This window comes from Varroa jacobsoni, unplaced genomic scaffold (assembly GCF_002532875.2).
Source record: "Varroa jacobsoni isolate VJ856 unplaced genomic scaffold, vjacob_1.0 scaffold_492, whole genome shotgun sequence".
NCBI lineage: Eukaryota > Metazoa > Arthropoda > Arachnida > Mesostigmata > Varroidae > Varroa > Varroa jacobsoni.
Genome location: NW_019213394.1, coordinates 67,604 through 93,386, shown reverse-complemented (window position 1 = coordinate 93,386; position 25,783 = coordinate 67,604). Strand labels below are relative to the sequence as shown.

Sequence of the window (25,783 nt, the reverse complement as noted above, 5' to 3'; positions counted from 1 at the left end):
AAGATAAGTGTGTCTTTAGTAGGGTTTAATGTTCTTTAAAGTAGCAAACGCCACTCTGTCTGTATGTCTGAGCTTCGTGAGGCCAGAGAACTTTTCAAAGCTATGCTTCTGTTAACTATGTTCATCTCGACTTGTGACCAGTTACGCGAAGATCACGAACGTTTCTTTTGCATAAAGGTAAACGACAGAAAAGCAACGAAATTGATTTATCAGTCGTGAAGCGTCAGCAGCGAAGATAGGCAGTACGATCTACACCCCTCTTCATGAGGAAATACTACCTGTTTGGTTCTATGTGGATCTGTAGTATTTATACATGAACACTGTTAAAGCACTACGTGTTGCACTTTAATGTTAGCGAATATGCGCAAATGGTATTTGGTTCCAGTCCTTTTAGTGGCCCAGTATCCGGAAGAACTTTTATTGGTCTTGAAGATTCGTTTTTTTTTTCGTTGAAGTCCGCCGAAAGCATCGTCACAGAAGTAGCGGCATAAGTAACAGGAAAAAAAGAGGCTAAGAGGGGTATAGTTTGTGGCTTCGATCGGCGCCATCACGAGGCGATATTGTTCATCATTCTGTTTTAGCCACATCTTGAAACGGCAAAAATTTCTAGTGAAGAGCTAAATCAGTACGCTGTTTTGTATTGATGTATATACATTGCCTACGGCTTCGTGTATCGATGTCGCTAGCAGAGGCGTCGCGTGTAGCGACTGCAGTGTGTCTGAAATCATTTACAAATTGAATCTAATTTACATGTAAAACGAAAAAAATATATAATAAAACTAATGAGAAATAACTGGTCGGCCAAAACAAGTAACTGGTCACTGCTTATGATGTATTGGCGGCAAGAGTAAAGGTTCGTAAGCTTGTAACATAGGATATTTCTTGATTCTATCTGGACCAAGAAGATAATAATAGTAAAAAGTATAGTCATAATTTATTTCACCAACAACTTTTCCAGTTTAGGATGCATCGATTTGGATCTATCTAACCAGATCAAAAACGAATTAGTCAATTTCTGGCTGAAACGGGACTATATTTCGCGGCCAGATAATTTTCGTCTATACAACAAACACCGGTGCTATTGACGACCTGTATTCCACGGAAAATTATCGCGCATTTGCTTAAACTGCGTCCGTCAAAATTTCGTTCGCTCAAAAATTGGCGATCGAGTTATTTTGGCTAGTAGTAAACGACGGCAGTAAAAACAAAGAACTGATACTGAACAACTATCATATTCAATGAGAATTTTGGCTTATCTCATAACGTTCCGTGCTCCTAATGTTAAGGCAATCCTATGTTTTACTCTGTTAACAATTGCATGCTAAATGAAGGTTTACAGTGAGTATTTTCAGATAGTTTAAGCAGATGACAATCTAAATGGATATAAACAGACAGGCAGTAGAACGCTTGTACAACACAGGACGAGTGCAATAAGTAGAAGTTGAATAAAAACAAACACAAAACTACAGTTGTCTGATGATAGGGTAATTTCTACAGAGCAATAACAAGTAACAGTAGTTTGGCAACTGGGCGGATCCGACGTTTGCAGACAGAGCCGATGAATTTTACCACCTGCAAATGGCTTGAGAACATTTATAGCACCGTGTTAGACAGAAAAAACGTTATCGGTGAGTACACTAAATGGGTTCTCATCCGTAATCTCGACAAGGATAAAAGTAGAAAGTTGTCTCGATAACAATCGTACTGGCCCTCACATTGGACAGTGATGTATGTTTCTCCCTGTGATGGCTTAAAGCAAAGCGGCTCCTTAATTAGCAAGAAGTGGTAGTCAACCTCGGTAAACCTCACACATATCGATCCCAGTTCGAAATTTCACGATCTTGGTATTAGTAGAAGCGTGGCGCAGTGCTGTGCAATGAAGCTTGAAGTAACATATCAATTGATAAGAACCTGTATGGAGTGACACGTGCTAAATGGGGGTACGGAGCTGGCGAAACATTTATGTTCGCATGCTTCACATGCGGTTAGTTATGGCTCTCGTCATCAGATCATTTCAATATTAACATCTGAATCAAATATGCAGTTGCCTGAGACCTTTGAAAATTTTGCCTTCTGTGAATGTCGGTAGTGATCTCTGTTCGCAATAGACATACAGATTTGTTCTGTTTACTAGAATTTTCGAAATTATTCAATCAACTCAAGATTCATGCTTAAAGGCCATGCGCTTATCAGACTATGTCTATTAGTTAGATTTGAATTTTCCCCTCATATTATCCAGCCGTCAAGATTTGCAAGTCACGATTATATAACGCACACGGAAGTTCGTCGGATGAACTTAGGTCACAAACTACATCATTCTTGAAATAACGGCTAATGCTGAACGAAAAAAAATTCGCCACTTTCTATATATTCTAATAACAAGTACAACTTATATCTTGTTTTTTTATTACGGAGGAAATCGCGGGTTCTTATCACGGCATCAGATACCTGTAGTCTGAGTCAAGACTGCTTACGTTTATTTTCCTTATTTCTTATAACAGCACAAAGACTGACATTTAATACGCTTGCGAGCGCACTGCCGCTTTTCTGTAACTGCGCATTGTTTATGTAATATACACATATATATACACACACACACACACACACACACACACACACACACACACACGCACACGCACGTTACGTTTGTCTGGGTGTGAAACGAATTTACGGGTGTTTTCGTCCATTCGTATTGCCCTTGCTTCCTTTGTCTAAGAACACTGGCTCGCCCTGGCAGCTGAACGACGTCGAAGGCGGCTTTCAGTACCGACGCTATAACGACAATACTAGGACACCGAAGAGGCAATGGCTGATAGGATAGGCCCGTAGAGCCGTCGCTTATGGCACGCGAATTAGATAAGGAAACGACTGATAGGCGCTCAGGAAAAGACGAATGAACGCATAAAGTGACAATTTTTGCTACTGCTACCTCAAATTTAAGAAGGTGGAGACATTCTTCATCGAGCGTTCTCGAATAGTTTGATCTTCTATGTTGTTGTTGTGAACGTCGTCGCCGTTGGTTACCTTCGCTGTGTCTAGATTTGTTTGCCAATAACTCAAACTTGAAAAAACGTTTGAACAAGACGGACGTAACGCAGACCGCAATCGGAGGTGCTTTCCCACTGCCATTAGTATCGTAGTCCTAACTGTAGCAGAAACAGTACAACTGGTTTGATGCTCGTGGTAACACCAGTCGGTAGTTGTTAAGGCAAGCATGCGCTGGATGTTAGCGTGATCTCTGGCAGGAAAAATTATGTCAGTTATGGCAACAACCACAAGCGGGTTAGTATAGAAGAGGCCATTACATGGCATCTAAAAAATGCGCTAGCATAAGCCTGTACTGTGTAAGTCTTTCACTTACTTACTTTTTTTTTATTATAGCCGGGAAATAAGTTATGCAAAACGTTGAATTAGAACGCTTGCTACAGAAAATATCCTCTAGATCCAGCTTGTTCTAGTCGGTAGGTCTTATAGTTAATTTTCGTCTTCTTTTGATTTGCTCATGTTCTGCACACGATTTGGGTAATACATGCACGGAACGTCTTGAAAACTGTCGAAATCTTCCGTCTAAACTGCAAGTGAATCTGCTATATATTAGATCGTGTACGCTAGAGTACGACTATTCGATGTCATCCTGACGAGCCCCATTGCAGGCATCGGCTGCCTCTGTTTTATACGCATGCGCTATGGCTTTTGCTATGCAACACAGTGAATCAGCGATGATAAACTTTCCTCTGCTATGACTCCTAGTCCGGAGAAAGCGTAATCTTAGTTTAACTTATCATTCACCGATGAATGGTAAAACACATCGGGAGAGATAGATAGAGAGGGGGGAAGGAGAGTAAGGGGGAGAGAGAGGTTTGTTTTGTTTGATTTTTATAGGCTTCGAGCGGTACGGACAAGTAACGCACAAGTGAACCCAACATTTGTCATGGCTTGATCCCGTGTTTCGCCGAAGATGATCTGGAAGCGAAAGTGCGCACAATCTATAATAAGTAAAAACCAAAATATCACTGAATACAAACGTGAAATTAACGAGCTTATAATTTCATCTTCTTCAGTTTAGCCGAAACTCATTCGTTCCAGAATAGAATTTTTCTTTGGTTATACGACAAAAAAGACCGACTAATGAACAAGAAAAACTACTATCCATTTGTCAGCCAATTCGCATGGGCATCCCACGGGTTCAAAACCCATTCGGTATATTCCAGAAAACGTTGCGCGTTTCACGCTTAGTATCCCATCAAGGTGTACGCTCAATTATGCTAAGTTAATTAAGAATTATTTCGTTCTCCTTTTGTACATGAAGTTTATAGAAACATTTTAGTCACGATTATCTCGTTATAAGTAAGACCTGGTCCGTGAACTAATTAAGAAAATTCGAACTTACATAGCGTTTTTCTGGAAACTATTGAGCCATACACGTTCGATAATTGAATATGTTTCGCTTGTTGAAAAATTAACTTAGCATAGTACCTTTATAATGCTAGAATTTACAGCTGATACATGACTGGTATTAGAACCGGAGTAATATAGGGACGGTTCGTGCATAACATTTGTCTAGCCTATAAATAAATATAGCAGTTTTTCGGGATCATCCGTCAGAGCAATCACATACAGAAGTGTGCATAGATGTACACATAATACTCGAAATTTCGAATAACATACGAAAATCAACTGTAAAAGGAAGCATATCGCTAAAAAGATAGATGACAGAATAGCAGGACATCTATGGGGTGAATGTTCCGAACCTCAGAAGCAAGTAGAAACTGTCCAAGACGGCTTACTACGTTCTAGACTTTCCGTCTATTTCAGGTACTCTTTATTTGGGGTATATTCATTCCCTTCTTGGCCATTATTCGAATAGTAAATTTACAATACGAATAGGTGGCCACTACGTAATTTCGTGATGGATTGTCCCTATTTTCTTTGCACCTGAGTTAGTAAAAAGGCGAAAATATCCATTACTCTGAAATCTTCTCGAGGTGTTAACAAACTCGAGGCTTGTTTAGGCACACAGAGCACATCATGCATGAAATGTGGCTAAGGTTTACAGTTGACAGCGAACTAGCAATAGTGTTACTATATACCTCTTAATTGTGTAGAAATCGGTAATTTTTATAATTTAACACATTTAGAACTACTATATATTCAAATAATACTATTCACTAAGCAAGGCTAAATGATAATCATTTTCTATTACGATCAATTTGAAATTTAATTTCGAAACTCTACTACGGTATCGTGCTACAATGACCTTATGATTAGCTTTATCTCTGTGAAGAGGAAAGATCGCTGGCTTAGTAGGCCAAGGCCAAATAACACTATACATACATCCAAATAGAGAGCATACATACCAAAAGCCACTTTGATGAGTGTACAGAACATAATAGATTCAAAAAAGTCCGGTAGGCTTTTCTAGAGTTCAATATCTCATGCACATGTCTATTAGTGGTACTCAGTATGAGTCCTTCCTTGCTAGTCTCTCTTCTATAGGTTTCCGGTTCCGTAATAACAGAGTTATAGATTACATTGTGTCGTATCTCCCTAGGCTATGTCTGTGGTGAGAACCAACAGGTCAGCAGACCAGCGCACATTTCTACCCCGGCATCCCTTCACCTTCAGAGGCCATACACGTAATCTGGACGAAAGATATGTTGCAGCCGAATATAGCCTGTGCTTTCCCTAGACAAACCACTCCCAACAAGAAATAGTAGCCTCGCTACCAAGGCCACGTATAAAGCTAAGAAGGGGACACCTTCGTATATGCAGCTGCGCTCAGCCAGAGAGACGTCCCCCTATTTATGAGATAGATCGTGTAAACTATTTTACATTCATGATTATTTACTTTATTTTGAATGGCTGCTCATTTTCTGGTCGGAAGCAGCTTGAAGGGTTTCCTGAAGAAGGAAAATATTCCCTATCAGCTTAAGAAAACAAAAAAGAACAGAAAAGCAACGTGTGTTTTCATAATATCTAAGTACAGATTTGCACCAGAAGTCTCTGGCCATAAGGTGGGAAGCAGTGTGCCCCTAGAACTGCAGCAGGACAATCCGTTGCGTGGCTTATTTGCTACTACAGTGATAGCACGATAGAATACTAAGTGGCATTTGAGTGGTTCCATTCTTCATTCGTGTCCGTAGGATTGAGTTCAGCTTTCAGAAGCAAACATTTTATTATTTTTCATTGGCGATGTTTTCGACAGAAGTACCCGGACCAGCTCCGACCTCTGAGCTCCTGAACTGTGTGAATGTGTCAAGGTACCACCATGATGAAATGCATAAGCAAGGTTCATTTGCATATGGGAGAAGGGTGAGATTGCGTCTATATGACATTTGTCGCTGGTATAACAAATGGTCGTCATAGCAACGGTGTCGTTATTTCAAAGCTAGCTTAATGTTTGACCTGTTCAAAATTTATTTTTGGACCATGGCAGATAAAAAAAAAAAAACCACAATACAATATTTTCGTTATCGTCCTAGATATAATGTGTGAAGCAAAATTTTGGCGGTGATCGTTTTCGAATGAAACATAATGAGACAACGGAGGTTATAGTTCTTGTTCGATGTCGCTCTATAGTTGAGACTCATATGAATAAGCAAAGAAAAGGGTATGGCAATAGATAATATTTAAACTGGAAAATGCAAAGCAGCACGGTTTGTATAGTTGATTAGTGTGTGGGTGCATTCTGTTAGTTATTTTACAATTTCTGACTATCGCTACGTTTTTTCGGGGATAGGCCCGCGGAACGTTATACATTGTGTACCGCGGATTAGTTCTGAGACGCCACCAAAGGTTGGATCTAAAGATCTAAGTTTTCAAAAACTAAGTAGTGAGTTACAACGGTACAGTATTACCTTGCTACATGTTCTACCGAGCTTAATTACCTATCCCACACGGGATCGTATCGTGTGACATAGGATCGCCTATCCAAATGTTCACAGCATTTTGTGACAATTCACTTGTAAAGTTTCCCCATTTTCAACTCGACCTTTTTTTAGAAGTTCATGCGTTTTAAAATTCAACATTTTTTTTTTAATTGAAGCGCGCCGCGACAGTGGTTTAGCTCGTGATATGACACATTTTTCCGTTCATCACTATGTAAGGCACACATGAACTTGGACTAAAAAAAAAAACTTAAAAAGCTGCACATGCTGCGTTATTATGTACACATAGATCAAGATCGACATTCGTCGTGTAGATCTAAATACAAAATGAAATTGGAACTAAAGGATCCATATTAAGCTTACGGTAGCAAAGTACGTACGCTTCTGTGAAGTCAGACCGTCTCATAACATTTGACTGTTTCAGCTCCTCTGTCCACAAATGTTCGAATAAAACTCCTTATGCACGGTTAAAAAATATCAAAAAAGAATTTTACTACATTCGAACACGAAAGTCTCTTATGTTGAAATATTATTTACTCGACAATTCTAGTTTAGTGCCAAGTCCTGGTCGATAAATACAGAACTACTCACAAAGGCACAGTTAATAAGGTCCTGAAAGTATTGTTCTTGAGGCACTATTTCACTTAACCGCTATCTTCACATGTGTTTTCTCCTTGAAAAAGCTCTTCTGGTTCAACGGCGAGAACATCGTAAGGCAACCATGCCTATCTATTTAATCTATGCTTATCCTCCGAATCGCCGTACCCATTCGCCTACCCGTCGAAGCCCATATTCACACAAATACAAGGCAATAAACCGTTCATATGACTCGTGTCCCCAAAAATATTTACAGGGATCGACGATAGCGGCGTTATCGGCGGGCAATATCAGGAACTAGGTCAGGAACAGTAGAAAGCCCACATAACGCTAATGAAAGGCTATCCATGGCTTATAATATCTTGTAGCACTCGTAGTATTGTAGCCGGCGTGGTCGAGCATTTCCTGGCGCCTGAGGCATTTCCGAGCTTTGTCTAATTTCGTGTCCAAGCGTCGCCGAAGACAAAAACAAATAGCAGTGACAGCAACGTAGTCAATAGTAGGCACGCCGATCTCCAGCGCAGCGATTCAGAGGGCCCCTGACCCTTTTCTCCGATCTTGCATTTACGATGCATTTATTCAATGACCTTTGTTTGCGCCTTCCCAATCTTAAAAGAGGGACGAAAACCGCAGACGACAGACGGCTGATCGTATTTCGATAATTGTTTCTACCACGGCCATTCGAGACGGTTCGTTTGCCCGTAACCGGCAGGCTCTGCATCGTCGCCTATTACTGATATTAATGATGGCGGTAATGACAGAAATGATAAGTTTGCCATTGTGGCACACGGACTGAACGGATCCAAACGACCGGACAGGACGAACATCATACATGAACAGAAGCAGGCATCAAAAGTTCGAAAATGAAACGAGCCTTGGCGCGTATTCCAATAAAATTATGAATATATGAGCGCGTATTTAGGTAGATGTGGTGCAATATATAAAAGCGGAGTGTTAGTTTGACCGTGGGCAAATGTCCGAGTCATTCAGAGGGCGATCCAGACAAAGCATTTACGATCTGGCGAGATTCTCGATAATGCCGATTAAGTCGCCAAGAGAAAGACGCTGGCCTTTTGATTCTTACATGCGTCCGACTTGAGCGTGGGGCTCCTAAACGTGACGCTACTATGCACTGCATTATCACGTACCGCATGTGTTGTGTTCCCTGATGACGATAGCTTTTCTACAAAAAAAAAAAAAAAAAAACTATCCTTTAAGTACGGACTCCATTGAAGCTGTGTGGAAATCGCTATCTCGCTAAGTTGAACGGCCTTCAATGACGTTATTCAATACTCTTTTTTTTTTCTCTTTATCATACTTATACTTGTTGTAGACTTACGGAACTCTATCCAAACAGGAAATCTTGTTATTATAATATGAGCTGTTGTTACGACTATTGCATCTATAAAGTGACTTCAGTGAAGTGGTAACTGTTTCTTAACACCTCATTTTTGTGCTTGTTTTAATAGCTTTTTTTTTTTTTTTTTTTATAGCTGATCTCTTAACTCATTCATTCATTACGTCCACGGTTAAAATGACTGGAAACTTCGAATTTGTATTGATTAGCTTAGAACGCATCTAAAAGTAGACCAAGAAACATAAATACAAGCACACACATATATATATATACGAGATTCAGAAGCTGTTATTAATGTACCCTACTCATCTGGCCAGTAACTGACGGCTCAAGGATACGTTCCAGAAGATCCCTAAAAAATGCTAGTATGATTATCTTTAAATATTCATGATAACTATTATTATTCAATGAAGTGAATAAATATTTCAGCCACTCAGCCTCTACGGTGGTGATTTAGTTAGTTTAGGCTAGAAAGTTGAGTTAATCCTGAATTTAATTATTGTACTCAAGTTACCTAATAAATATGTGCATCATAAATATGATGGAATCGCTTAGACTACCTAGCATTTCATTTCACATTGGACTTCCCCGCGAGTCTTGCAACCTTCGGTAATTTAGTAGATTACATGCTACAAAGATTATTTATTTAATGTGGAATAAATCAATTTTTCGATTCTTTTAAAAAATAAATAAATTTTGCCATAAAGTTTAGTGAAAAATGTAAAGACAATTTGATCCTTTTTATTATCGCATCATGAGAGGGCCCGTTGAAAAAAGCAATTTATAAATTTAATATGATTTGTTAGGCAGACTTGCGTACAGGTAGGCAGTTTCGCTAAACCAGAGTCAGGTAGAGTTGAATGTATAGTTGAATCGAAGCCTAGATTCCATAGGGCTCTCAGTGGCCTTAATTATCGTTCGTAGTACACCGCCTTGAGACCACATACGTCGCTATCTGAAAGACCGTATCACCTTTTGGGTTATCGATTTTCGTGTATAGTTACTGTGGCACTTATATAAGATAGTCCTGGGAACAATCAGTTAAAGATCTTAGATTAAAATACAGAAGGAAATGGGGTTTACAGCTATAAATACATATTTCAATAATATTTTTACAGCCAGAAAAAAGCACCAGTTTTACTGCAAGGTACCAACTAGGCCTCCTGCCTTTGTTGTTGCCCAGAAGTCAATGCGCTCCGGCAACTGCGAAAAATAATCCCCGTGTGACTTCCATAAGAAGGTCTGTTACAAAACTGTTCAAAGTAACACTAGATGTTGACACCAAAATCGAAAGGGGTTCTGCTACTAAGTAGCCACTTGCAAAAGCTATTTTCAGCCTGCATTAATAAACGTAAGTTCCCTTGAAGAATTTAAGTTAACGCGTTAACTACGCGAATTCATGTCGTCTATTACAACTATTGTTATCGTTGAATAGTTTTTGTTGCAAGCAACGCCAAAAACTTGGACAAAATATTCGAATTTTTGCATTTGTTAAATATGTGTACCGAACTCGAACAAAACTACCCTTTGATAGATTATCAATATATACGTATATATATATATACCTCTGCAACCGAACGATAGTCATCATCTACTTCTACAAGATCCTTGGTACAAGCTCTTGCCGGACGACTCTCGCCGTTATGTGCAAGCAAATACTGCGCTTGATATATTTTTTAGTAAGCAGTATTTTCAAAGGCCATCACAACCATCTACATTTGCTAGCGGAGATGTGATGACAAAGACACAATTGATATTGAGTACCTATGAGTAGTTCTTTTTCATCCTGGACGGTGTTTCTACCTTAGAATATGTATGCATAAAAATCGCACATTTTGAAAGTTAGTTCTCTATGTGCGAAACACAATTCTGGTGTTTGTTTTTAATATGTATTACGTCTATATGAAGTAACATGATTCCACAGGAAAAACTATCAGCCAACACCCTTGGATTGGCTTCATGTGATAGTAGTTTTCTGCTAGCGTCACACTCTCGCTACCGTATAGCTATGAATGTTATTGACTGAATATTTAAAGAAAGCCCTCCAAAGTCACGTTAATTGATGTATTTAGCGGGAAGACAAGAATGGCTCAAGAAAATAGCCAGCATTGCCGCCGATGACGTGATCCTCATTAAAAAACAAGCTAAACGGTAAGCATACGCTACGAAGCAAAACCGATGCGTGTGCCATCTTTGGCGGTGATATAATCCCCTGTCGGCACCTGCTACTATTATTACGACAATCTTGCAGAGACGCACCAAGCTAACTTCGTTTCAGCGGCAGCAGTGGCGACAAAATTGACGCAGTCGAGCAAATTGTGCCCTTGCATAGTTCTCGTACAGTTTAATTAGGTGGACCTCACGCTAGCTGAACGCGTCATCGAAAATCGTCTGCTTCATTGAATTTCCTTTTCAGCTTCAGCAGCGCGGCAAGGATTAGAAATTTTATGTATTACTGGGATCATTCGATGCTCTATACTTCACAGGTTATTAAGAGCGGACATCATATATATTGTGCTGTATAAAAAAAATAATCGCCGATATCAGGTAATCGTGAAAGATCCATGGTGCGTATTGTTGTTAACTTAGCGATACGCGAACTTTAGAATTTTAGCAAAAAAAGCAGTTACAAGGTACACAATGACCGAATTCAACGAAATGCGACACGATTAGTACGGTTGTCTTTTATTTAATGGTAAGCTCTTGAGCTGAAAGGCGGGCGAGCCGAGCTCCACAAAATAACCCAAACCAGAGATCGTGAAGTTCATCTGAAGGCACTGTTAGCCTTTTTAGAATAAAAGACGGATTATAGATTTGCGGTTTAGCGGAATTACTTACCTACTCTTCATAAGCAAAGTTAGGACTGGCAAGAGACACGTATGCTAACGCCATCAACACATTGAACGAAGGTACCATTACGAAAATTATAGAAATGTGTTTATTTCTTTATATAGTGCTAAGGGAATATGAGTGTCTGCTGTGAGTTATGTAGATGATAGCACACGTAGTCAGCGCGATTTTTGAAGCGTACTTCTGGAGCCGCGTACAGCATACGTTGGAGCGGAAACATTGGAAGCGCATTACTGCTCGTTAGCAGTAATCCAGTCGAATCCCGAGGAAAAAATTGAAAGAACTTTACAATGTTGGCACAACTCTGTGCACTTGTTGTATCACTGGAACGCAGAATAATAGACAAATCGTGATATCGGTTAACAATCCACAACGTACTGTACATAAAGATGTACCTGTTAACCTCATTATCCAGCATAGGTATAGCGTCCTCTTCCGGTTTAAGAGATTTGTCTTTTCAGACATGATTTCTATTAGAATATGGATGATATTTGATGAGTTCATATTAACAAAGCAATAACTGCATAGAACGTTGCAACTCTATTTGATATAGCTCGGTCAAATTGTTATGTGTGTATGTTTTTTTGCATACGAATGATCGTAAAGCTATGTACCCCCCACGTCGGAATCAGCTGTAAACCCACCCTGTACAGGTGTGCAGGATGTAGCAATACATGCTTATGTACTATAGCTTCGCTATAGAGGATTCGAAGCACGAGCTTGTACGAAGCTCATTTGTGCCCAGGAGCCTTCGGCTTTTAACTTGACGTTCTCCCGCTGACAACATTGTTTCATATCTAAGTCTGGAACGAAATTGATCGTATTGACGCAGAAAAGAAGAGGTCTTACGGTATTGTCAGAGAGTTGTTTCTTAACATATTATTATGCTATGAAGCCAGGATTCTTTGGTCGCGATCATTCGATTGATGGCTTGGCCGATCCGAGCGTTAGCAGAACAAATACACAGAATTTCCATTTTAGCCCGATAGCAGTTACGGAATATATGAGAACTAAACGCACCTCTGCGGCAAAGCGAGACTGACAGGATGTCCGGACTTCAAAGTAACAGATCTACAATGCGATAAGATGAACCATATTGTTGTCTACAAAACAAGGACAATCGATCGTCGATTTCTTTCGGTGTTGTTCCACACTATAATCATTTGTCAGTTACAAATCAGGTCCTTGGACGACGGAAATCTCTAGTTCAGAGCAGCGAACAGACAAATAATTGAAAATTAATAAGCTAGTTGAAATGGAATATACCCATAATATATGTGTAACTCGGTAGGAAGTTGCCTTTTTTTTTTTTTTTCGAATATGTTTCGTAGTGAAAGACGTCGATCGGTTAACGGCATGTCCTTGGCTAATTTGACCTGAACACTGTTAGCAATTTGCTAAATGAAAGGGTTAGCCATCGATATGATCCGCAGAAAAGTCTACTTAGTCACTTTTGAAATCATCATAATACAGATAAATATTCATCATGAGCGGAATATCAAGCAGAAATCAATTTTCTGCTTTGCTGAAAGCAATTCCTTCGACCAAATTACGTTCGCATAAGATACCTCTTAAATCCCCATACAAGCGACCCTTTTCGTAATTGTTAGCGATTCATTTGGCGCCACACGTTAATAAAGCCATTGTCATTAGGCCAGATCACTGAGGAAACATGTCTGAAGCTATCTATTCGAAAGCGATTTTTGTTTATTGTTAATACATAGACATATACACGTAGCAATTGAGAGGTGTCTCCCTTGCTTCCTCTTTGGTTTGTATCTGGTCCCTGCGAAGGACATTTTGTCTTGAAGGGCCGGACATATACCAACTTTACATTTATGCAAGTGAACAGACTTGTGCGTCTATAGATGAAGAAATGCAGCCGTTACTATTCTCGATCTAAGGATACGATAGTAGGGCGCCGGGTTCACTTAGACTCACCTATATTCGCCTACAATTTTTTCTACTTCCTATGATTCGTGATAAATATATTAACGACGCACTAAGGGTTGGCCATCTGACAGCGCTATTGCAAACAGTGCGATAATGGCCGCTCGCTAAAGTACACCGCACACACTCGTCGTAAGAGAAGCCGATTAGGTAAAACGCGATGTAATTTATCCCAATTACTTTTAAAAATTGCAAAATAACCTCCTTAGCCACACGACAGGGAAGGTCATGTGAATAGGGTAGACATTTGGCTTATTTTATTAGTTATTTTATAACGCCCATATGGAAAAACCTATCCAACGACGCCGGTGTAGCAATTTAGCTCGGAACCTATTCGACGACAAGCCGTGAGCAATCTCTTGAAGTGCTAATGATTTCCCTACGTTGGTCGTCATTCTCAAGCAGAAAGTGCATTGTTACCGTACTTTAGACCGTTCATTTTAATACCCTTTTAAAAAAGCCATTTGTTACATAAACGCACCCGGTGGGCCGAGCATCATTATCCCGATATCAGCCGCTTTCCGAAAGCCCGATTCAGTAAACGACCTAAAAGCTCAGGAAGGTCGTCTTGAATGTGCTGAGAACGGGGGAAATTCGTCACGCTGTCTGAGATTGCTAAGGCGAACGTCAAACACACGGCTCGGAGACCTTTCAAGCAATCACACGGCCTATCTCGGAATACAGATACTAACTATGTTGTGGTAACGGCTCAAACCAGATAATAAAAATGTAATTTTTTTTTTTAAATTCAAGAATATAAGGCACCCTCGAAAACTTTAGAGATAACGCCTATCGATTCAATAATTTGAGGTGCACCACTAGTAATAATGTGTACGTCGAACATATTCCAGCCCGTTATCGACATATAATGCGTTTATTATTACTGACTGAATTTTAAGAAATAATACATTAAAAGAATGGAATTATGGGTCTATGTTTTAGATTATTGGCCTTCCTAGTTTATGAAAACGCCGGTAAACAATCACTTCATAAAGGGTACAATAAGTTACTCCGAAAGAATCTAACCGTAATTCAGGTTTGCCCTTGGCATCATAAATGCCTCTTGCAATAAATGTCCAGGTAGGCGAATATAGTAAAAACCTATGATTTGCCTAAGTGCGACACAGCGTTTCTTGTGGCTTTATCATTCACTATGCTTCCCATTCGGATTGAATACATAGGTAGATCTAGTCGCCTTGACCTATTCGTGGCTGGTGCTTTTCGCCGCTGAGTATGTTATCGCTTGGCCATGCAGGGCACATCATCGAGACCCGGAGCAGCTCTAGCCTCCATAGATTTCACATTAAAACTGGTAGCCTTCCGCGGCTGGTCACCCTTTTGCCCGTGCATATTTCTATCTGGCGCCCTGAAAAAATCGACAATAAAGAAAGATGACTTTGACTTACAGCCTTACTACTGTCCTCCTTCGCACCCGGGGACGTTTGCTTCTACTGGTACCGTAAGTGAAACTCGCTACATGTTTCATTTTCAGCATATCTTTTATTATCAGGCATTGCATTTATTCTCAGTAATAATTTAACGGCGTAGGACTGACGTCGAACGACCCCTGTAAGCCTACTGATGAACCTAAAAACTAAGATATAACTCTATTAGAATTTTGGTAGGGGATTCTTCCTATTCCTATTCCCGACTCTTCGTCCAGCACATTTCGCGTTCTCCACGTTCATTCCTGATCATTTTGCCAAGTCGGTGGCTCACTTAGTTTGGCGACCGACCCTCTCAGATCTTCCCTTTCTCAAACAGATCTTCGCTCACACAAATAAATCGGCTCATCCTCGAAGCTTCACGTGGATGTTTCAAAGCCCAAAAATCGGCTTTGCCAAGAGTTGTCCGTCTGCAGACAGGCTATGCATTGAGTGCTAAAGCTATCGTGCATACACTATCTTTAGGAAAAGCTTAGCCCCTTTGGAGTGATGCTGAGGCCCGCATGACCTTATTGTCTGGTCTAGAGGGACCCATTCGCTTCGAGGAAAAAAACTAGACGTGAGGTCCTAAACAAAGGGCTGTTGTGTCATTACCATTTGTATCTGCACCTACAACTGCTTACTCTATTTAATCAATTGTCCTAGCTATGTTTGGATGCTTTGTTGAAACACATCATCGTTGTGTATTGAATATCAGTAGATATTGACCATCGATGTTCATATCGCAAGCTCACTCAAGTTGTTTAGGCGGCAGCATTCATGTGGATTAGGTTCAGGTAATATAATTGCGTGCACTGTCACTTCGAGGGAATATAAAAAAAATGATCATCTTCGTACGACCCATTCGGAATAGTGTCTTCTTTGAGAGGTTCAAGGAAAATAGCTACAGTTTGAAGAAAGTGTTTTTTACGGTGAGTAGTAGATACAAATAGTTTGCGTAATAGTTGCAATATTTTTTGTACATATTCGAGCTTTGGACTTGTATTTGAGGTTTGTCAAATGTTTCGGCTGTGGCTTGACCCTATCTTGGCTAGTTATTGGTTAGAAATTGGGGAAAAATAAATTTTAATTTTCAACATGCCGGTAACATTGTCTCCTCGTTTACTGTTAGGCTTCGAACCACCGCTCCGTTTAAAAATGTATCCTGAGTAATACAGTAACAGATTTAGATCGGGAAGCTTTGTTAAGCAACTGTAAAAGATCCACTGTAAATTACATAATACGGTATTTATCACAATGATAAAAGTAATAATTATGTTTTCGCTTTAAACGAGACTGGCTACTGTTTCGTCAATTATACATCGATGACAATTTAAAAAATGATACGTACTCCCCGTTCGGTACAAATGCCTTCATAACGAAGCCCACCGCAAAGACTCGGCATTAAATGTGCCCCGCGATGAATAGATAAATGGGCTGCGGATGTTACCCTGTACAATTGAGCAAAGTAACATACGATCGTCTGACTATTTCTCTCCATATGGAAGACGCTCAGATGGTGTCCTGCGGTACCAGCTTATTTCAACTATCATGTAAGTTGAACACATGCATTATAAAGCTAACTAATGCGTTTGTAAAGCGTTTCCTCTGCCCTAGAAACAACCTGGAACCTTCGATAGGCCAGATTAACGATTAATCGGAAAACTCACTAGAACAGCATAGGCCAACTTCGAAAGGAGCAGGACCGAGAATGTTCCTCGCCTCGCTTGCCAGCATATTTTGCATTTTTGACTGTTTATGTAAGTCGAAAAATGTTAAGAATTTTATGTTTCTGCGGTGAATTATCGCGGCATAAAATATTAATCAATGTTTTATATTATACGTCTTCGATGCGCGGGACGAGCTTGAACGCGTAGTCTTTAATCGGTAACATCTTTGGTGGCTATCGTTGAGCAGAGACGATTTAAATATTCCATCGCCGAACTTGAGCGGCGGCCCCGACTGTTCAGGTCGATGAATCAAAGACAGACCGAGACGCTATGGCTAATACGTCATTTCCACTACATGTTCGAGCGAAGGGGGCCTAACCCTGAGCAACGCATCGCCTCACTTGAAAACGTGGCATGGCGTCGCATAACCATTACACTATGACATCTTAAAGAAAATGTGGTGATGATTGAGGAGAACCACTTCAAAACTACAAGACACTGAGCATCACTATATAGGGCTATACTGATATCACACGATGATTAAATATCCTCCAGTGTATCAGTGCTATGTATCAATGTACAGCGTCTCATCTTCGACTTTATTTTATACTATATTTTTATAGTGACGTATTTTGAAAAAACAATATTTCAGTGTCATCGCTCCAAATGATTGTTTGTCACCGACTTATCGTTGAATCATTTGGTTATATCCTATACGCTTTGCCCGCTTGTAGTTGCAATACAATTTTGTCACGATAGCTCATAGATGTAAAAAATCGCGTGCAGACCTTAGAACAAAGAGCAGCTTATATAATGAGAGAAATTACAGTCAAGTTACATTGTAACTTGACGATCTTTCCATCTGTCGCACACACACGCTCAAGCTCAAACACAAGGCTTTTGAAGGACAAAGCTGACAAGCTAGGAACGTGTTGTGGGGGGGATTGTCGACCGCTCTGGTAATTTGAATGATTTCGTCTAAGAGGGTAGTCAGTTACAGTTTTAGTATCCGCATTTAACGTACTAATACACGTAGTGTGTGTGTGGTGTAAGCCCGACTGAGTGCTTTCCGCGTCAGCCCTTCATTGAACGAGGTAACTGTGCAAAATACATAATCGTTTTAATAAAGTATGTGCCCTTTGTTCGTTGTTATGTGGGGTACGCCAGACGGTCTAAAAAATTACGTGCGTATAGAACATCTTCGTTCGGAATCTTAGGTATCGCTTATACCCGCCGGGGCCCGTTCGGAAAGAGTTGATTCATTTGCCTGCTATAGCACGAAAAGCTAGGCTGGCATGTATATCATTCCGGTAGCTATATTTTTATGGCAGGGCTCAGGGCTGCAAAAGGAGTTCAGAGAATGACATGGCACAAGCTTTCTATCTGCTTATGGTGTAGCAGTAAACCTGCTAGTGGTTTAACGAACGTTACTAGATAGTTATCAACTAACTCTGATTTAGCAACTCCTGGATAATAACTGTTATTAGAACTCGTTCAAACCGCTCAGAAGAAGTTTCGTGCTTAAAAATATTCGAAACACTGTGCCTGAAACCATTGGCCAGTGTTATCCAACGGACTAGCTTATCGATATGTTAATGAGAACCTGTGCTCCACTCACGTTCAACGCTCAGCCTTTGAGGATTTTCACGATCTGCGTTGAATTTTAAGTTAAGTTCATATTGTGTATTTGAGGATGAACTATCTCCTGAGTACATGTATATATGTGTCTTTTATATGATTGGAATTTTACTAGCATTCAAGTAGGTCGATTCTGAGCTATCAGCTTTTACCAAACGAATGGTGTGTTTTTAAACTCAATTTGTTTGAATGGCTACGGTGAAAAAATGCCAGCACTTATTTATTAGCAGCGGTTCAACTCGTGTGTCAGCGCTCATTTCTAGACCTATTTCTACGGTCACAATGAAAATGGAACAACAGAACGACTTTTTGAGCTATGTCCCTCCTCTGTTACTGGATATTAGAGATTATCACAAGTAGAACATGATCAATCCGAAATTTAGTGTTTCCTATCTGCTTCCTGTCAGATTCTGACCGACTTAGTCTGCCGATAAACATTACCACTCCTCTAAGTTATGCCTCAGACAGCGCAGCTAAACGAGCAAAGTTTGACGTTGGTGAGTCATTGGTTCTTACATATAGTTTTGGCATTACTAATCACGCCAACCGGGAAGTTGTGTGGAAAAATGATTTTGTACGTTATATTACAATTTCATATTTATATTAACGGGAGCACCACTCTGTGATGAAGGCCTGACTGAGATCAATACTGAGGTGCTTGCGAATTCATCAAAGCGCAGAGAAAACATATCCGAAATTAGTCCCAGTTCTTTTTGGGGCCAGATTAACAAGATCTAGATCTGCAGTCTAATCATATTGTATGTACACAGGAGTTTTTCATGGACTGAATTATAGCGGGTCTACGCAGATACCATCTTGAAAATTGATTCAGCTTAAAAACGCTAAAAAATTCGCCAAATGACATAACGTAGGTAGTTCTTAGTGGCGCGAACGTACCACCATAGATGTATATATGTATTGACTTAATGGATATCTGCTGTATGGAAGCGGTACGGTTGAAAATGAGCCGGCCAATCTATTACAAAATACCGACTGGCCGCGATAATAATATGTAATAAAAAATAAAAACAGAGAGAAAAATAATATTAGTTGTGAAATCCTTTGATCGGGTTCTAATGAAACATCGAGATCTAACGTGGTTCAATAGTCGTTCTAAAATCGCATCAAAATCAACATCTGCAAATACTAAAAAAAAAATATATATATATATATATATATATATGTTTTTCTGTGCATATTCAAGTTGAAACTACCTATACGTAGGTCTCCGAAGTCTTTTTTGCAGGTGCAAAATTTCAATGGATTTAGAAAGGGTTATGCGCGATTTTGAACTTCGGGTGTACCAGATAGGAAAGAGAAACATTTAATGAGTAGAACAATATTTATCACGACTATAAATAATTTTTTTTTATTTACTTTTCAATTTGACGCCACAAGATCGGGTAATCTCTATGGTTCGACTCCGGTATCGCCGCTGGGCATTCCATCGCACAGACAGAGGGCTGGCTCTTGCAGAGCAAAACCAAGGCTATCTATAGGATGGAACCTAGACTATCAAATCTAGTTTGCGGGAACCAGCCTTTACAAAGATGTCGAATCTAACAGTAAGATCTGAAAGTGATAATAATTCGGAAGATACATTTTGGTAATACTGTAGCAGACGTAACCGGCTGTATAAGTTGCGTAGCTAAAAAGCTAGTTGAAAAGCAATGCAACGCTCGTCTTACCATGCTGTAAGTTATATCTTGAGGTGAATTAGCTTATGTTTGTCTGACGCTGTTTTGACAGAATAGGCTATTATATACACTAGGGCTGTACAACAGCATGACTGTTTGATATTTTATTTCGAATAAATTTCGATAATTTGCTTTCGGTGCCACTTAGAGAAACGTTAGTATGGTTTGGCATTTGTTGTGCTGGATTCTCGCCGCTGTTCCAGACACTTCGGTAAAGATCATTGCACGACAGGATAGACAAACGCTCGTCCTGTGTAGATATGGAAAGTCCAGTCTTTATGGCCGTTATATCGTCTGTTCGAACATCAGGGGCAAATTATGACATAATGAAAACATTCGAGGAGATAAATAAAATTAAATCTAAGATTCCGAACTCGGTTAAAAGTTGGATGTTGCTTCATGCTACCGTAATATAGTTTAGAATATATTCTTTAAAGAAAACTTTTTCAAAGCATAAGCTAGATTTGCTGGTCTCGACCCCTTGATAGCTGGGTGGGTAACATATTTGCCTGCTAAGCTTATGGACACGTTACCTAGGTCCGAGGTTTGTTTCGTACTGGTATCCAGTCGTCTGATGGAATGCCAGACGGCAATACCAGACGTAAAAGTCAAAACATAGAGCTGGTCTTGCGTCTCGGAAGGGATGAGACGGTAACCGCAGCTTTTCTTTCGTTGTTAGCAGAAACATTCATTCAGAAGAATCCCTCATAATTGGATAAAGTAAAACTTTCAAGCTGATACCCGCCGATATTCTGTCAATCACTCTGGATGCCTCTTGCGTGCTCGTTGCGCCAGTTTCTCGTTCCCGAAAGCGAATCCAATGTATTAATAGATGGTAATTACTAAGCCGAAGCAGGTTAGGCCTAACATCATTCAACGCTATTTACTCATCCGGTCACATATTCTGCTTGGTAAGCGTAGATGTATCACCGTACCAGTGTCAATATTAGCCTTTGTCAGATAGTGTTTAGGCAGTAACGCCTGCTTCGTCAGCTCTCCTTCACTGAACTGTTTATTCTGTCAAAAAATCAAGGACATCTCTATACACTAACTCTAGACAAATTCGCTGAGGATGCATGCGTACGTGGCAGAAATTTGATGTGACCGGTTTCGACGTTTGTTACGATGGTCTTTTTTTCGTTCCTTTGTAGTTACAGCGTCAGCGTATAACAGTCAAGGTACTTAGACATGAAACAACTCAATACTACTTGAATCTTGTCCACAGTGTGGGATAAAATTTATCGCGGAAATCTCTGGTAAATCGCTACCTAACTCTCATGATAACTATCGCATGCATCGTAAAAGAAAAGGCCGACCAGTAAAAAAAAAAAAGACAGCCGTAATGACTTGGCACGCAGCTGTGGTTGTAACACGTGCTGAGTGTTGCTTCAAAATGAACACTATGAGGAAAACTTGGTTATCCTAATTCGCTAGCCTCAATCGACACCCTGAAGCTCTCTATCTTGCCTTGAGTCATGACCAACTCGAGATGTTATTACTGTTAGTAATTTTTAAATAATCAGTATCTGCGCCAATATGCTTTTGAAAATTCTCTCTAGAAATATATTTTATGCACAGTATTCTAAAATCACGTCTTTACATCGATTTCAGTAAATTACCGGAGTGGTATAGCCGAAGAAATATGGGTGTGCCCTATAAACTCTGCCTTCGACGCCTTGCTAGAACGAAAACTCGGTAAGCAGATCAAGATCGGTATTACCAACATATCTCCCTACACTTTCATCAAATAACAACAGTTCGTGATTGTAATGGACCAACTGAAAAAGGATAGAAGCGCTAACGTTTACCGTAGACGTTATAATATTGTGTAAATATATAGACGTGCAATGGGCACGCATCGGCCATTAAGGCACCGGTCGACTAAACGTCTCTCATTTTGATGGATTCGAGTTGGGGAATTTTCGTTTGGAACAGTCCGTTGAAAACTGCGACAGCGATAACAGCGCCATCAATGATTCCCGCTGTTATTTGGCGCTTGGGGATATCTCAGCCCACGCGATTTCAACGTCGTCATCGTCAGCTTCGGCACAGTTTTTCGCGGTATTATTATTATGGTCGTTATTAGTAGTAGCAGTGGCTGTCTAATAGCGTGATGACGCCTCTTTAGCGGCTTGAAGCGTCCTAACGACGACTTCGGGTTGGTTGCAGATTGAATTGACGGACTGAATACTGTTGAGTGATTCAGGCCAACCAGGGCAGTGTTGGCCGTCTCGTTATTAAATTTCGTAAAGATTCTGACAAGCTGACTGGCTTCTGGTTGTGCAATGGCTAGGAAAACAAGCAAAGCGCTATTGGGGCGTATGTTGTTGTACCGGTTGTTGATTTCAACGACGGATTTCAACGAAGCACTTGATGGTGCCGAAACAATAGCAACTTGATCTGAAATGTATGCCGCGCACCTACAAACCGTATGACAGGATGATTCCGTTAGAATCTCTCAAGCATAGTCGAATAAAATGGCCTATCGTAACGGCCAAGTTTTCATCATTGCGGGCTATGCATTCAATGAACATGCACACGTTCATATATACACATATATGTGAGATTCGGGCGTGGACAGCATCTTATATACGATATGTTGAAGGCTGTATTTCTTGGGCCATTTAAATCGAAAAGGAAAAACGAGCTCTCTTGTACATACATAGACAGTAGCTATATCTGGCGGTTCGTGTTCATAATCCACTACCTGATAAGTTTGACTAGTGTATACACTAAAAGCAGAGCTGGCGTCTTTTATATAAATTTTATATAAAAAAAGTGACGATATATACACATGTTTGCTTCGCATTAGCTCGATACTACGAAATATAGTCTTCGTAAATAAAATCCATAAATATTTTGTTATAGAGATTCGTATTCAGACTGACAGTCTTACTTGGCAGCTGGTTAGCGCTAATCAACAACAGGATACATGATATTGCCGATTCCATGTAGAGATCAAGTCTGCCAAGGCCATTTTGTATTAGGCCAATTCTCATACTGTTTCTAGCTCCGGTAGTCATCGGACCATGTTTAATCAAAAACATGGTAGCTTCTTTCCTTCAAACAAAACGAGACCGTTTCAACCATATATATATATATATATATATATATTAGGATAATTCGAGTTGAGATGAAATCTGTTTTTAAAATAAAACTAAGGTTCATTTTCAAAACGTTATTTTTCGAGATTGCATTACTGTGCTATGTAGGCTGCAAACCTGGAAAATTAATGACAACACTTTTCGCCTATTCGAAGCTGATGTTTACCTGAATTTTACAAATTTATGTTTGAACGAAGAAAATACTTCGTTTGCGCATTACGCAATTTTTCATTATTAATGTAGCTTTTTTTTGTTTTTTTTTTTTTAAATATCAAACGCGTGACAAAGGCACAATTTGGATGACTAATGAATCGCTCAAGATCACATATTTAGCGCGTAAATCGTATGCAAATTAGTATCATTTTGTAAGTCTTTTATACGACTAAAGAGCTATTATTGCTCGGAGATTGGCGCGATAACTATATTTAGTTGTTATACAGTGATAAATCGATCACGATACAATGGATATTAGAAACAATACAATATTACTTCTGGTAGAAGGTCTTCTTGGAAGTGGAAACAGGTAGAACTGCTTGTAGCTCTGATCTGTGGCATGGGTCGCAAATGATTTAGCTATACGTATCTCATCTGTTGATAAACGTGTTACTTGAAGATTCAGTGTTCATAGATATTCATATTAGACGAAGACACGCGATATACGGTCAAGTATTCCGATTCAAAGAGCATCGACAAGGCATTGCACGGGGAATAGAACAAACCCCGTACGTATTTTTGCCTAAATAAGGTTGACTCGTTAAATCGCTAGTCCAGCTTCGAGACACCAGCTATATGCGTATTGCCAATTTTCAACGATATCGCCTAATCCGATTCTTAGAAGTTTGCTGTTCGGGTACCTTCCAAACGACATAAACATGTACTAATACTGAAACAAAATCGAGTCTTAACAGAACCCTAAAGAAATCAAAACTACTAAAGTGATTTAGACGTTAGACCTCCGGATGCTGTTCATTCAGACGCATTTGAAAACGACATGTTCAATGATGTATACGATACGATGGCAGTGCGGAATATGAGGTTGGATATGCAATGGATCCGCCTATTCTAATTCTCTCCTTAACTACCAATTATAACAGCATCTACCGATTACTAGGTATTATTTCATAGGCATAATTTCACATCCTAAAGGTTTGTCCTAGATTTGTGTACACTGCCCTTAGGTTCGTCTTTCGGCATTGTTCGTCCAATGAAGCTTGTGACTCGCTCAGGGTAACGGCCGGATTTTATTGCGTAAGCTTCCCTCTGATATTTGCTTATAAATTGATTCTGTAACATGCACACTCGGTGTAGAATACACGTTACATACTGTCACGTTAGGTCGATGTTCAGATAATTGTCGAGGCCCTCCTGTACATAATATTACTTTTGCTGCCGTCGGTGACTTTGCTGCTGGATTCCTTAAGGTAGCCGTTTGGATGGTAGGCCTTTCTTCCTATTGCTGTTTTCTTGATGCGAAGGTGGAGTCGGCCATCAAGACCCGACGTCTGTGCCTGGACTCCAGGTCCAGTACGCGCACATTGCATTATCCGATTGTCAGTGCGCAGTGAGAGCGCTGGATAGGACGACCGCAGCACACGGGCTGCAGTATCGGTGTCAATCTAGCACAAGCTGGTTGACGATCCGCTTCAGACAAATCAACGTGAACTGACTAAAACATGCATCTCGACCTAGGAGTGAGTCCTAAAACAGAATCCTCGCCTGGTGTGTTTACTGTTTTCATATTTGAAGTGAGTCAAAAAGAAATTATATTCGTACTTGTGTTGTTCTTGTCTACTGCTTTGTAGTGATGGGCGCTGGAGGCTTTTCAGGCGCATGAATTTTTACGATCCGAGATTAGCCTTTTTTAAGCTTCGACGTTACTAGCAGCAGAAACAGCTTGAAACTGACTGTTTGTCAATCTCGGCTTTGCAAGCTTTAAAATCTCAACGCCTTAATATTTTCATCTGTTTTTCGTATTGGTGCCTATTTTATGTCACTGATCATTTAGGACACTTACTCGTCGTACTTCGGGAGATACCTGTCTACCTAGAGATACCTGATTATATAGCTAATGCGTTTTGAATGAGTTCTAAACGCGCCGTCCGTCGATGGGCAGGCTCAGAATGGGTAGAGCGCTAATACAAGAGTGCACTCGATTTTGGCAGTTTTTTTTTTTTAGCAAATGGTAGCGGTAGCAGTAACAGTATCTGCAGTAAATGTGTATTAACCAATAGCTAATATATGTCGACTGTGGAAAGGTTAGTTCCAGCCACGTCCGTTTGTTCACAGTTCTTCAGAGCACAGCAGCTGAGCTTAAACCCAGGCTACTAGGGTGGTCGTTGTCTTGATAGTTTAACACGGCAAGCTTGACGTTTCCATGCTTTCAATATAAAAAAAGATCTTCTTTCATTCTAGCAAGCAGATCTAATGGGTTAGGATCCATACATGATTACTGTTGAACGTGCGCTTATCTGTGTAACCGAATATAGCCTTGAAAGATCGATTCTTATCAGCATTGCGTTCAAGCAAGACTGTGCTCGAACATTATAGCCAAGATCTTTTTGTTTCGCTTAGAAGTTGTTTCGACTGACTCGGATGAATCGTCGATGATA

General features: G+C 40.0%; 1 protein-coding gene and 1 long non-coding RNA gene across 14 annotated transcripts in view; one reads left to right on the top strand and one right to left on the bottom strand.

The window, feature by feature from the left end:
- LOC111260918 (CD151 antigen) overlaps positions 1-25,783 on the top strand; it is a 94,577-nt gene that overhangs the window by 17,943 nt on the left and 50,851 nt on the right. Inside the window, exons 1-2 of one of the 5 annotated variants that reach the window (XM_022834027.2) lie at positions 15,461-15,997; positions 21,682-21,765. The exons of 1 other annotated variant lie outside the window; for it this stretch is intronic. Coding sequence is in view for 1 of the 4 variants with exons in the window: in XM_022834025.2 (XP_022689760.1) it covers positions 15,908-15,997 (90 nt within the window). In the remaining 3 variants the exon portion in view is untranslated. Of the gene's footprint in view, positions 1-15,457; positions 15,998-21,681; positions 21,766-25,783 lie in introns of those variants that run through there. 3 more of the 5 variants (XM_086968512.1, XM_022834028.2, XM_022834025.2) reach the window with 3 other exon arrangements.
- Positions 1-25,783, bottom strand: part of LOC111260919 (uncharacterized) — a 41,888-nt gene that overhangs the window by 1,495 nt on the left and 14,610 nt on the right. For 3 of the 9 annotated variants that reach the window (XR_015311268.1, XR_002680638.2, XR_015311266.1), the window contains exons 7-9: positions 14,668-15,007; positions 9,662-9,796; positions 7,268-8,667 (exon numbers count right to left, since the gene is read on the bottom strand). This is a non-coding gene — a long non-coding RNA (uncharacterized LOC111260919). Of the gene's footprint in view, positions 1-7,267; positions 8,668-9,661; positions 9,797-13,368; positions 15,008-25,783 lie in introns of those variants that run through there. The other 6 variants (XR_002680636.2, XR_002680640.2, XR_002680637.2 and 3 more) reach the window with 4 other exon arrangements.